The 14,949-nt window shown below is 39.1% G+C and overlaps 1 protein-coding gene across 2 annotated transcripts in view; it reads right to left on the bottom strand.

Moving 5' to 3' along the window:
- Positions 1 to 14,720, bottom strand: part of LOC105014499 (GDNF family receptor alpha-2) — an 80,220-nt gene extending 65,500 nt beyond the window's left edge. For both annotated transcript variants that reach the window (XM_010876887.3, XM_010876888.3), the window contains exons 1-2: positions 14,163 to 14,720; positions 7,388 to 7,693 (exon numbers count right to left, since the gene is read on the bottom strand). In XM_010876887.3, coding sequence (XP_010875189.1) covers positions 7,388 to 7,693; positions 14,163 to 14,199 — 343 coding nt within the window. In that variant the 5' untranslated portion in view covers positions 14,200 to 14,720. The remainder of the gene's footprint in view (positions 1 to 7,387; positions 7,694 to 14,162) is intronic.
- Positions 14,721 to 14,949: the final 229 nt, after the last annotated feature.

Below are 14,949 nucleotides of genomic sequence, written 5' to 3'. Positions count from 1 at the left end.
CCATTGCTCATGGTAATGATGGGTTCACTGAGGAATATAGTGTACCTCCGTAACCCAATGTATTTTCTCCCTTGACTCTGCTTGGGTCCCAGGAATAATATACTCAAGCTGGCATAGGGTTCTCATTTCCCCTTTCTAAATTAGCTGCCTAGCGATATTAACATGGAATACTGATATATTCTGCTTCTGACCTTTAAGAATGCTGGCATTCATGAAAATATAGGGGAATAAATCATTTTTAAAACATCTGCTTCTTTGTTTTTTTCATGTAAGATTTCACAATAGCCTGATTTCACAATAGACTCACGTATGCTCCCTGCTGTAGAATTCTGTTCAACTAATTAAACTGCAATGAAACTACACACATAAAGTCTTAAAATGATCGGTGCTGTCTGCTTTATTTGAAGTAACTGCCCAGTTCTAGATGTCTATGAATAATGACCTATAATTACTTACAATGTCAGTGAAAATGTACAAATATTTTAATAACAATTAGCAGGTAAGTTGTAGAAAAAATAAACATTTGAAAAACAATACATCAAATAGACCTCCTGAGAAACAATCAGCAGCTTATGAGCAATAATATTTTGACTGCCCTGCACACACCCATATTATTCTGTTGGGTTAAGGCCATTCCTTTCCAATAAATAAAACTGCTTTTTAACATACAGTATTGAAGCTGAATGTTTTGGAAGGAATACTATCTTATTCACATTTTAAGTATGGGTGATGTTTCATAGAATCTAGAAAAATGTATCTGATTTGCGGATTCTAATATTAAAATCTGGGCAGTTAAAGCTGAAGGACGTAATTTTCAAAACAGGAAGTATTTCCACCTCATTTTCCCAGACATCTCGGCTCAGTTCATCAGTTCCCTCTTAAGCCCCACATGTTATCTGTACACGTTATTCAGCTTATCTAAAAAAAATATCTCAATCGACCCGGGGAGTTACATATGATTATTTTAATTATAGACTAATATAATTTAAACAAAATGTATCTGTAGCATACATAGGAAGAATAGCCAACTACTTATTAGTCTAAACTTTCTGATTACAGTACTACTATCTGGGCTAGTAAACAAATCAAACAGCACGAACAGACAGCTACAGGCAGTGACCTGCAGAAATGTATCTGTGTAGCATACTGTACTTAGGAAACGTGAGAATAGCCAGCTACGAGTCTAAACTCATAGTACACTGGTATTGTTTTCCAATTACAGTACTACTAGCTGGGCTAGTAAACAAACAGCATGTACAGACGGCAGCTTGCCTCTTTAGCTATTTAACCAAATTGGCCTATTGTTTTTGCCTGCTATAGTTATAGCCACTTACTAACAACAGTATGAAGTTATTCTAGGCAGCTAACATTGTCCTTGCTGGCAAGCTGACGTCATTTGAAGCTGGTAGTAGTAGCAAAACTTGCAAACAATGTCTGCTGGATAGATGTATAGTCAGTAACTATAGCCATGTCTGCTCTGTCTGTATAGCAAGCCACATTAACACCAATATACACCTCTGGAAAAACAATTACTGCACCTTTTTCTTTCCTTTCCAAAGAAGTCGAAAAGGAATGTTTTGAGTAAGGAACAGAAGGGTTAAAATTAAGAGACCACTTCAAATTGAACGCTTCTGTTCCTCACTCAAAACTCTCCTTTTCAACTTTTTTGGAATGGAAAGAAAAAGGTCCAGAGGTCTCTTCATTTTTTCCAGGGCTGTATAGGGCAATTACTAACAACAGTTTGAGGTAAGATAGGTAGCTAGCATTTTAGCTAACTTCACTTATTAATGTAACAGAAGAATTATTACATCAGCGTCGAAGTTTAATGCATTTTGCTCCATGAGTTCCATCCAAAGTGGATAGGCAACTGCACCAATGTTCTCTTTGAACGGCGTCTATCTGCCTCTCTTTTACCAGATTTGCTTTCTTTTGATCCAAAACGTATTTTCTTAGGTACTGTTACATTCTGAACTTAAATTTTTTTAAATAAAATTGGTTAGTATCTCTCGCCTCTTCATACACAAAATAAGAGTAGCCACTTCCTTGTTTTGAGAGTTAAACGCATCACATCCTGTGCGCAGGATAACGTTTCATGCCACTGCGAGAGCTGACCACTATTTTCCATAGTAGCAGTACACGGTATACAGAGGTTTTTCAGATGCGGGCCTGGGACCATCGGATATGGTAGGAATTAATCCACGATCCAGATTTAAAGAATAGCGATGTGTTAATGCAAAAACATACGTACCTCAACTTTAACAATATATCATACCTAAGTCCTTACATTACCCAGGCAGAATTCCTAAACTTAACCTCAAAAGTCAGTTTAAACCCTATACCAAACAGTAACACTTAACCAATCAGAATAAATGTGCAAACTTAACCATGGATTTTCTGGCCAAACGCTGAATATTTTCAGAATAAGTAAATCTGTGAGATCTTGTTGTCCTGTAACACTGTTGCTCTTCCTGTGAGGCTTAGGGTCCAGTTGAAAGAGAAATGAAAGCTACCTTCAAGTTATTGTAGGGTCACACTCTGCCCATGATAAGCCTTTGCACTGTCCCTAAAAATCTTAATAACATGTCTTCAGGTGAGGATTTGTGAAAGTTTCTCATTAACATAACTTGATCTGGGCAGATACATTTTTTGAGTACATGGATTCATGTTAAAGGTGCAGTCAGCCATTTTAGCATACTCGTTGTAAAAGTGGTACTGTCGAGCCAAAAAGGGACCCCAAAAATGGTGTACTATGGCAGGGATTTGCTAATTCGTTCCCATTAAATGAAAAACACTCACTTTCAAACTTGCAGTTTAATAGTAACTGACGTTTCATTGTGGTTCTAATTGTAGATTATGCACATATAAAGAACATTTTACACATACAGCATAAAATAGGGGGTTTATAAAAAAGAAAAATGAATCGCAAAAGTCATGCCAGGAGAAGGTAGAGCAACAGCACCACTGTCTGAGTTAACAATGGTGAATCTTTGCAATGTGCCTCCAGAACATAATTTGGAAAGGCAGAGTTGAACAATTAAGGGCAAAAAATTATTATATTTACAACCCACAAAAAAGGCAGACGAGAATGTACAGTATGTGTTTCACTACAATTAAGCCTTGTCTCACCTGAAAAAACATGACAAAATCAGGGAGGGAATTACGGATTGGTCTCTGTCTGTGTTAGCCAAAGAGATCTGGGATTATTAAAAGGTCACATCTTTCAAGCTGTTCGACCAAAAGTTCTGAAACAGTACATATATCCCTTTATTTTGCTTCAGTTTGCCTCAGGTTCTTTTCTTTTTCTTCAATTTGCCTCAAGAACCCATATGTACGTTATTTAGAATTTTGTGAAAACCCTTGAATGAATTTCCTCAGTCACAGATCAAGCAGATCTGCACAAAAATTATTTGCTGCATAGGCACTGACATAGGTAGCTAAACACAATATTCAGATAAGTTACTACAAGAACATGGAGACTATTAAACACTAAACAGTAGAAGGGGTTTCTTAAGGCACATAAACATACAGATCAGTCAAGGACATTTATGTTGTAAGAAAATGTGGTTAATATGTTGCAAATACATACACCGATCAGCCATGACATTATGACCACTGACAGGTGAAGTGAATAAAACTGATAATCTCGTCATCATGGCACCTGTCAGTACGTGGGATATATTATACAGCAAGTCAACATTCTGTCCTCAAAGTTGATGTGTTAGAAGCAGGAAAAATGGGGAAGTGCAAGGATCTGAGCAACTTTGACTAGGGACAAATTGTGATGGCTAGACGACTGGGTCAGAGCATGTCCAAAACTGCAGCCCTTGTGGTCTGTTCCCGGTCTGCAGTGGTCAGTACCTATCAAAAGTGATCCAAGGAATGAAAAGCGGTGAACTGGCGACAGGGTCATGTGCGGCCAAGGCTTACTGATGGGAAGCGAAGGCCGGCCCGTGTGGTTCCGATCCGACAAGCTACTACAGCTACGATTGCTTAAAATGTTAATGCTGGTACTGATAGAAAGGTGTCAGAACACACAGTGCATCGCAGTTTGTTTGCGTATGGAGCTGTGTAGCCGCAGACCAGTCAGGGTGCCCATGCTGACCCCTGTCCACTGCGGAAAGCGCCTACAATGGGCATGTGAGCATCAGAACTGGGCCACGGAGCAATGGAAAAAGGTGGCCTGGTCTGATGAATCATGTTTTCTTTTATGTCACGTGGATGGCCGGGCACGTCTGCGTTGTTTACCTGAAAAACACATGGCACCAGGATGTACTATGGGAAGAAGGCAAGCCGGCGAAGGCAGTGTAATGCTTTGGGCAATGTTCTGCTGGGAAAGCTTGGGTCCTGCCATTCATGTGGATGTTACTTTGACATGTACCACCTACCTGAGCATTATTGCAGACCATGTGTAACCTTTCATGGCAACGGTATACCCTGATGGTATTGGCCTCTTTCAGGAGAATTATGTGCCCTGCCACAAAGCAAAAATGGATCAGGAATGGTTTGAGGAACACAACAATGAGTACAAGGTGTTGACTTAGTTTCCAAATTCCCCAAATCTCAATCCAATCGAGCATCTGTGGGATGTGCTGGAAAAACAGGTCCGATCCATGAAGGCCCCACCTCGCAATTTACAGGACTTAAACGATCTGCTGCTAACGTCTTGGTGCCAGATACCACAGCACACCTTCAGAGGTCTAGTGGAGTCCATCCCTTGACGGGTCAGGGCTGTTTTGGAACAATAGTAGGCAGGTGGTCATAATGTCATGGCTGATTGGTGTATATCTCTTCATCTCTTTGAGTCAAAGTGGTGAAATATGGCACACATACTCAGGCATCAATATAACCACACACCAAATAACCTTGGAACACAGTAAAGTAGCTTTCTTTAATTACCTGGAAACAGACTAAAGCAGCCTTCTTTAATTACCGGGAACTGAGTAAAGTTGTCCTCTTTAATTACTGGGAACACAGTAAAGTTTCCCTCTTCATTTACCTGGAAACAGACTAAAGTAGCCTTCTTTACAGTAGAGTGCACGTCACACATATACGGCAAGGATGTGATTCACGATTAAGATTGTTTATAGTTTACCCTAGCATTATGCTCAAAGTATTTAATGAATAAATGAATGTTGAAAAATCTCGACTCAAAAACAATAGAAGACAAAGATTATAAAATGACAATAAACATACAGGCAGACAAAATAATGTCTGCACTGGCATGGTTACCTGTTACTCCCATCATTCACTGCCCACATTGCTCACGTCTCTCATTTCAGTCTGTCCATATTGAGAGTTCCACTCTTACATGGCCTATGGAAAACTTTTCTAGCAATTTAGCACAATCAAACTCTTCATAAATATGCCTCAAAGTCCCTAAGGTACTTGTCACGTAGTCAACAGGAAAACAGGTTGGCTCTTAGGAATTATCTACATTGACCGCACACATACTCTATGTCCCTTTAAAGCTGCGGCTCTTCCTACCATATTGAAAATAAATCTGTTTTTTGTCCACAAAGATTTTTTAAGTGGCTTGGTGCGTTTTTGCGGGTCTGTGGGGAATCAGCCCTCTTGTTTGTTTCCAGAGAACAATGTTCTACACAGATTGTTTCCAGTTAACAAAAGCCTGGTTGACTGCACAATGGATCGTGATTAGATTATAGCTGCACTGTAAGAGCTCTGGCCTCCATTAATGCCTTTTTTATCTCCCTGGACACTCCCAAAATGAGACACTTACATTCTTCTGTCAAGTATCCTCAGTGAAGGACAGATCTGTAATTGTTCAAACAGCCAGGACCAGCTGGCTCCTTTTGGGGGCTCTAGGTAAGATTTGGTTAGAAGGCCCCCCACCTTGTGGCAAAATATTTTAGATGCCGCAGTCTTGTTGACCTATTTTCTACAATTGTACAAATTTTGCTCGGAGGCGTAAATAATTATTTTAAATGATATAATAAATTTAATGCAAATCAATAAGTTTTGCCATAACAGAGAAATGCTTTTTAATAAATTTCTTCACATTTAAAACAGATTTACCTCCATTATAGACATTCTGCCTTGGGGCAGAGAACTTTCTTTTCATTTTACAACACATTTCATAAATTTTTGAAACTACCAAAGCTAAGGTTATTACATTTTATGAGAATTTTTATTTTAAGTATATTCATTTGTTGTTTAAGGGCAAAGACAAATAAATAAATAGCTTTTTTATATGTAATTTCCTGTCAAAATCATGTGAAAATACATGATAAAATCCTATTATTCAACACATTTTGTCTTGGGCTGGGGGAAAATATAATGTTGTCCCCTAACACCTTCCTTAGCCAATAAGAAAGCTGTGAAATATTCCCTGGATGACATGCATTGGTTTAATCGGCTTTGTGTACTGACCAATCATCTCCTACAACATGTTACCCCATGTGTTTCATGGCCCCAACACCACTAAATTGTAATGTTGGACAGCAGAGTAAAGGACAGCAGAGTAAACCTACAGTGCAGATGAGCTGTCTCACTAGCACAGATTCTATAACCATGCATTTCTGCTTTATTAAAACAAAAAATACATAACAGTAAAAAAAACAGTTTTAGGCTATACGCTGATAGTATGAAGTGCTTGGCACAGGCTAAACTGTAATCAAAATGTTTGCTTATATGATCTAACCTCACAATATGATGCCAGACTTTGCTGTTATCAGCCATAGACCACCAATAGCCACCAATCAATCACAAGACATTTGACAGTGAGTAACTGAAATAATAACGAAGAATTGCTGATACAGATTCATATTTTTAAATGTCATCTTTTGTATTCTACTACAGTACTTAATCTAAAAACAGCTTACTGTAGCCTACTGTATGTCAAAATTGTAACTCAGTTAAGAGGGGCCTTATTCCGTGCCCTAAAATGTCAATTGAAATTGCTATCAGAGAGCACATGCTTAGAAACTGATGTACACTAACTGGTGCCATGGGCAGTTAGCTCATCGTAAATCACTCTGTTCATACTGTTGGCAGCCAGTGACTAAGCCAATGTTAAATAGCAAGCTTTTGACTACATTAGATCTGATTTGACATCAGCTGCAGTGATGTCTTAAGACATTCATCATGCCACGCTTATGACAATGTAAAGTATGATTTTGAAGGCCTAAGGTTTAAATGAAATATTATCTCCTGCACTGTGAAAGTGGCCTGCTCCAGGCCATTGAACAGTGGGTTTATAACCTAATAATATGATAATATAGAAGACTTTAGGTGGAAACCAACTGTGCACCCTGTAAAGGTCTCACCACTGTAATTTCATTATTGCTCCATTATTTCACAGAGAATAGAAAGCATATATTTTTCAGCAGGAATTTTAGAGCATCACCATACAGAACCTTTCTAGTCTCACCTTCGGTTAGGCCCATGTGGATGCTCCAGTAGCTCTGCAGGCACTGCAGCTCCTTCTTCATGCCCCTTTTACAGCGACAATCATACAGCGGGCTGACCAGCAGCACCTCCAGCGCAGCCTGGCACTCCCTGTTGGCCAGCATGGTGTCCCTCTCTCGGCCCACCAGGCACTGGCGCATCACCCTGTAGCGGGAGCTACACTGGGGGTTCTGGTTGCACATATCACTGGCCGTCACACAATCCACCCAGCCATGGGCACCCGTCCCAGCCAGCGAAAAAGAATCACCCCAGGAAAAGGCAACCCCGTCTGATGGAGAGAAGAGAAGGCTGTCTGAATGGACATACACACGCATGGGCATATTGTGATTGATGTCTCAATGCTGCAAACATCGTTCTAATCTCACAAGTTGATAGTTTTGTTATTATGACATACCATGCTAAATGTAGTCAGTTCAAACATCTGAAATACCTAAATAGATCGGAATGATGGACTATAAACGCTGGCAATGCGCAATGGCAATGTAAACTCCTTACTAACGCTGCAGTCTCAGCAGGTAGCATTTGGCATGGGATTTATTAGAATTAAATAAAGAAAGGTTCCTGGTTCCAAGCCGACAAGGTCAGAAACCTTGTCATTCTTTCTCTGAGCAAGACAGTTAAACCTAATTGGTGGCTGCTGTGAAGAAGAATATGTGGTATGCATACTTACCAGCTAAGTATAACTGTAAAAGAATAGATTGCAACTGCATCAAGAGGTTTGAGGAAAGGTTCTTATCTGGTCAGACTAAAACAAGGCATTTTGTTTGGTCGGTAAACAGATTTGTTTCATACAGTCTATACAGAAACAGTCACGAAAGGCCTACAACGTGACTATAACGTCATTGCATCTGGTTTTGCTCAGTGGGAGTAAAAAATAGCAAATATTTAATTTGGCAGCATTAACACATGCTAATTATAGGGACAATTTCACAACTGATTGGTTGAAAGACTAATTGGCGCGGTGATGGAAATCTGAATTTGCAACCAAGAAAATTATCAAAATACAATAGATTTTAATGACAAGTCAACATACAATACCTCATTTTAATTTGCATTATCCAGATTTGGTATCACTTTCAATCCCAATTACTTTTTTATTTATTTTAAAATTAGTTGACAGGTTTTGGGTATATATTGACAATATTTTCAAACACATATTGTTAGAAGTATTTGAAAGACTCTATTTTCAAATAAATATTTGAATAATTTGGTATGCATTTGAAAATAGTTAACATGCAACTATGCAAGTATGTCTATTTCACTTAATTCACAATATAAAGTATTGTTTACATCGGGGTGAAAAAGGACAAGATGCAGTGTTACATTTGAAAAACCTCAGAGTTTCAAAAGGTGTGCTAGACATTAAGCAAGGTTCAAAGTTTGAGGAAGATAATAGGACTCGGCACCTCTGCTCAGTATGCAATGGTTCTAAATCATGTCTGGCCACTGAACCCTAGTCGGATATCAAAACCGTTTTACAACCTCACCATGTTAAAAAAGTTATAAATTCAATGACTACAGTTTACATTCTTATTTTCTTCTTGACTGAATTAGACAGTGAGAATTTAGTCGTTATTGGGTCTTGGATAATCTGTTCAGAGCCTCTGATACTCTTAGCATAATCTGATGTTTACATTCATAATTGGAGTTATGACAGAGTGTTTTGTATAAATATTCTGAAGGAAAAAATTATTTAAATAAAGGGGGATCATACAGCTATTGTATATCATCTTGTTGTGTTTGGCCTGTAAATAGATTTTGTATTGTCTGCCTTCTAGAACAAACTTTGCTGATAGCTACTTCATTGGGGAGGATATACTAACTATTACTGAGTAGCACTGGAATATTGGGATTGTTTGAATTTCAGAATCTTTAGTAGGTGAAAGATAGTGGGGAGAACAAGTATTTGATACACTGCCAATTTTGCAGGTTCTCACTTACAAAGCATGTAGAAGTCTGTCATTTATATCATAGGTACACTTCAACTGTGAGTGACGGAATCTAAAACAAAAACCAATAAAATCACATTGTATGATATTTAAGTAATTAATTACCATTTTACTGCATGACATAAGTATTTGATACATCAGAAAAGCCAAACTTAATATTTGGTACAGAAACCTTTGTTTGCAATTACAGAGATCATTCATTTCCTGTCGTTTTTGACCAGGTTTGCATACACTGCAGCAGGGGTTTTGGCCCACTCCTCCATAGAGACCTTCTCCAGATCCTACAGGTTTTGGGGCTGTCGCTGGGAAATACAGACTTTCAGCTCCCTCCAAAGATTTTCTATTGGAATCAGGTCTGGAGACTGGATAGGCCACTCCAGGACCTTGAGATGCTTCTTACAGAGCCAATCCTTAGTTGCCCTGGCTGTGTGTTTCGGGTCATTGTCATGCTGGAAGACCCAGCCACGACCCATCTTCAATGCTCTTACTGAGGGAAGGAGGTTGTTGGCCAAGATCTCGTGATACATGGCCCCATCCATCCTCCCCTCAATACGGTGCAGTTGTCCTGTCCCCTTTGCAGAAAAGCATCCCCAAAGAATGATGTTTCCACCTCCATGCTTCACGGTTTGGATGGTGTTCTTGGGGTTGTACTCATCCTTCTTCTTCTTCCAAACACAGCGAGTGGAGTTTAGACCCTAGAGCTCTATTTTTGTCTCATCAGACCACATGACCTTCTCCCATTCCTCCTCTGGATCATCCAGATGGTCATTGGCAAACTTCAGACGGGCCTGGACATGTGCTGGCTTGAGCAGGGGGATCTTGCGTGCGCTTCAGGATTTTAATCCATGAAGGCGTATTGTGTTACTAATGGTTTTCTTTGAGACTGTGGTCCCAGCTCTCTTCAGGTCATTGACCAGGTCCTACCGTGTATTTCTGGGCTGAGCCTTCACCTTCCTCATGATCATTAATGCCCCACGAGGAGAGATCTTGCATGGAGCCCCAGACCGAGGGAGATTGACCGTCATCTTGAACTTCTTCCATTTTCTAATAATTGGGCCAACAGTTGTTGCCTTCTCACCAAGTTGCTTGCCTGTTGTCCTGTAGCCCATCCCAGCCTTGTGCAGGTCTACAATTTTATCCCTGATGTACTTACACAGCTCTCTGGTCATGGCTATTGTGGAGAGGTTGGAGTCTGTTTGATTGAGTGTGTGGACAGGTGTCTTTTATACAGGTAACGAGTTCAAACAGGTGCAGTTAATACAGGTAATGAGTGGAGAACAGGAGGGCATCTTAAAGAAAACAAACAGGTCTGTGAGAGCCAGAATTCTTACTGGTTGGTAGGTGATCAAATACTTATGTCATGCAATAAAATGCTAATTATTTATTTAAAAATCATACAATGTATTTTTCTTTTTGTTTTAGATTCCGTCTCTCACAGTTGAAGTGTACCTATGATAAGAATGACAGACCTCTACATGCTTTGTAAGAAGAAAAACCTGCAAAATCAGCAGTGTATCAAATACTTGTTCTCCACACTGTATTTGGTGATGAGGTAATCCTTGTTTTCTTTTTCAGTACATGCAGCTGTGCAAGGTACAGGGGCTCTATAAAACCAAACAGTGCATCCAATGGGGTTCTCTTTGCAGGAAGTTAGGGCCACTGTGTTGGAAACTCTTTGTTGCTGATGAACATTATGGAGAGATCATAGATGCCTGCAGTTAGGACTGCCTTCTCAGTCATGCCAGCTTAAAGCATGTATCCAAGATTGAGGCAGTCTGGTATGGCTTCATCTACACATAAACAGTGGCTTGTCAACATCTTGTCAGCTATTTGGCAGGTTGGCATTTTAGTCTTTAATCTTGTTCTGGAGGCTTCAAAAATTCCACCTATTTAAAGAAAATAAAAAACCTTTCAAAGACCCCATCTGTGAACTAATGCCAGCATGATGCTCTTTCTTTTCATTTTCTTTGGTGAAGCTTTGACTATGCTGAAAACTACTTTACTTAGTGAGATGCTCCTTTTATTCCTGGGTTGTATGGTTGTCCCACCTAGCTATCTTTAAGATGAATGTACTAACTGAAAGTCGCCCTGGATAAGAGTGTCTGCTAAAAACGTCAAACGTTAAATGAAGGAAGATCTGTTCCTAAGGCAAAAATGACATTATTGGTTGCCTCAGTTTTAGCGATGAGATTGCATTTCATACACTCACCTAAAGGATTATTAGGAACACCATACTAATACTGTGTTTGACCCCCTTTCGCCTTCAGAACTGCCTTAATTCTACGTGGCATTGATTCAACAAGGTGCTGAAAGCATTCTTTAGAAATGTTGGCCCATATTGATAGGATAGCATCTTGCAGTTGATGGAGATTTGTGGGATGCACATCCAGGGCACGAAGCTCCCGTTCCAGCACATCCCAAAGATGCTCTATTGGGTTGAGATCTGGTGATTGTGGGGGCCATTTCAGTGCAGTGAACTCATTGTCATGTTCAAGAAACCAATTTGAAATGATTCAAGCTTTGTGACATGGTGCATTAGAGGATTGGTACATGGTGGTCATAAAGGGATGGACATGGTCAGAAACAATGCTCAGGTAGGCCGTGGCATTTAAACGATGCCCAATTGGCACCAAGGGGCCTAAAGTGTGTCAAGAAAACATCCCCCACACCATTACACCACCACCACCAGCCTGCACAGTGGTAACAAGGCATGATGGATCCATGTTCTCATTCTGTTTATGCCAAATTCTGACTACCATCTGAATGTCTCAACAGAAATCGAGACTCATCAAACCAGGCAACATTCTTCCAGTCTTCAACTCTCCAATTTTGGTGAGCTCATGCAAACTGTAGCCTCTTTTTCCTATTTGTAGTGGAAATGAGTGGTACCTGGTGGGGTCTTCTGCTGTTGTAGCCCATCCGCCTCAAGGTTGTGCGTTTTGTGGCTTCACAAATGCTTTGCTGCATACCTCGGTTGTTTCAGTCAAAGTTGCTCTTCTATCGGCCCATTCTCCTCTGACCTCTAGCATCAACAAGGCATTTTCGCCCACAGGACTGCCGCATACTGGATGTTTTTCCCTTTTCACATCATTCTTTGTAAACCCTAGAAATGGTTGTGCGTGAAAATGCCAGTAACTGAGCATATTGTGAAATATTCAGACCGGCCCGTCTGGCACCAACAACCATGCCACACTCAAAATTGCTTAAATCACCTTTCTTTCCCATTCTGACATTCAGTTTGGAGTTCAGGAGATTGTCTTGACCAGGACCACACCCCTAAATGCATTGAAGCAACTGCCATGTGATTGGTTGATTAGATAATTGCATTAATGAGAAATTGACCAGGTGTTCCTAATAATCCTTTAGGTGAGTGTATATGCTTGTGCCGATCCTAAACTATCCTAACCTTGACCATAACCCTGTCCATAACCCTTGAATTCCATTTTCATGAAATATAAAGTTTTTGCCTTCCATGCCAAATTGCCTCCGTAACAACATTCATTAAAAAAGAAAGGCAAATCTATGCTTCTTTCGGGTTTCATCTTTCCATAGTACCCGGAAGTGGTAAGATGTTTGGTTAGTCCCCTAAAGCATGGAATGATGTGACAGCTGGCTGTATGCTTAACAAGCTTTCCAAATCAATGCCTGGCTGGGTATTCCTGGGGTGCATCTCTATATTCTGATTGGCTAGTGGTCGGGGGTGGTCGCCCCTTTAAAGTCACTTTAAGCAATTAATAAATGTTTACTTGTTATATCTATTGCTAAAATTCTATTTGTCTTTTTCTAAACTTTTATAGCAGAATATGTGCAGGTATTTGAAATTAGTATGATAAAAATATGTTTACATTTTTACAAATATAAATCTAAAAAATGTTTACTAAATATATTTTGATTCTTTTTTAAAACAGCTCAAACACAGAAACATAATAACATTTTATAACAGGTACTCAAATAGAACTATATTTGGACCCAGGGCTGGTATACTCACACACGCACATTAGACGCATCACCTGGTTGCACACACATACCTACATATACATATACTTATATATATATATATATATATATATATATATATATATATATATATATATATATATATATATATATATATATATATATATATCCTTCAGTTTATTATATGCTGTGCTTCATGGTCATTCATCTCAATGCACTTACCTTGGGAATATGAAAATATTCAGTGAAATCAAAAACAAACATTTTGAAAGCAAAATATAGGCTTGGAGCAGAAAAGAAACCAACATTGACTTATGAGAAACACATGCGGAGATATACAGCACCTTTAGGTTGTTTACAAACCTGTAAACTGCTATGGAGCAATAATGCCAGAAATTTTGCAATTGATGTAAAGTAGCAGTAAAAATAAATTATGCATATAACCATTATCCTAAATGACAAATTGAACATCTATCATCTAGACAGATCATCATCATCTTCGTGTAAAAGGCTATGCAGTAATTGTTTGCGGGCTATTTCACTATTTCAACCACAATCAAATGTGCATCACAAGGCAGTACATAGCCTATTTGCTGTAACAACACAAAATAAGCACTAAAATGAGGTAATTACGAAAACATTTCTGATTGATTTAATGACGTAGGCTATAGGTGAAAAAGTCAATCAAATCAAATCAATTGAAAGTTAAGGGATGTAGTCCATTATGTTCACAACAAATATTAAACTATGCACATGCATGTCATGCAATGGAACAATGGTCTTATTTCATTCATCCTAAACTTAAACAACGTCAACATATAAATAGCTCACCTAACAGAAAAAGAACGAGGTAGAAATACATCCACATCTTGAAGATATAAGAATTAGATTCAAGCTCAAGAAGCTAAAGTGGTGATGCGATGTAATTTTCTTCCTCTTCTAAATGTGTGGTAATTCCCTTTCAAAATCGTTAATTCCGACGTAATTAGTGAACATTTGAATATCCTCTGAATAAACTCCAGTTATTACGGAACTCGGTTTAAAATTCCCTCGGTCTCAATAATCCACGCATTTAAAAACACAAAAAAACAAAATGTCAAAATCCTTCTTGTAAAGAAAATCAATCCAGTTATATCAAAGGTCGCGTGCTGCATGTACATAGATTGGGCTATCGAATTAACTGTGGCATCTCTCCGCGTCAAGAGCTCAGCTGATCCGGTTCGGAGCTGGCATTAAATTATATGCAAAGAAAGCTATTTGGCAACGATGTTGACAAACATTGTTAAACAACTTTTAGCAATGACTCTTGAGGCATAAGGAAGCTACAGATAATAGGTTACACGCGAGGGACACTGCCAAGCACACTTTACTCTCCAAAAGCCGCAAGCCTCTGACTTTCGACTGTCTCTGCGCTTCTTTTTGAGTGTTCTGGCATCATAAGAGCAAATTTCATGAGCTATGGAAAACCACCAGAGGGCGATGCTGACTCGCTCGTTAAGCTAAAAACAACGAGCACCGCTATACATGCAAAAAAATAAAAATAATGCTTCAGTCAAATTATGCAAGGACATTGCATGATTAGACTTACTGTTATAGACTACGCATGGCAGTTATTTTC

This window comes from Esox lucius, chromosome 13, assembly GCF_011004845.1.
Source record: "Esox lucius isolate fEsoLuc1 chromosome 13, fEsoLuc1.pri, whole genome shotgun sequence".
Taxonomy (NCBI): Eukaryota; Metazoa; Chordata; class Actinopteri; order Esociformes; family Esocidae; genus Esox; species Esox lucius.
The sequence above is the reverse complement of the archived record's forward strand: the minus strand, read 5'-3'. Positions and strand labels throughout refer to the sequence as shown.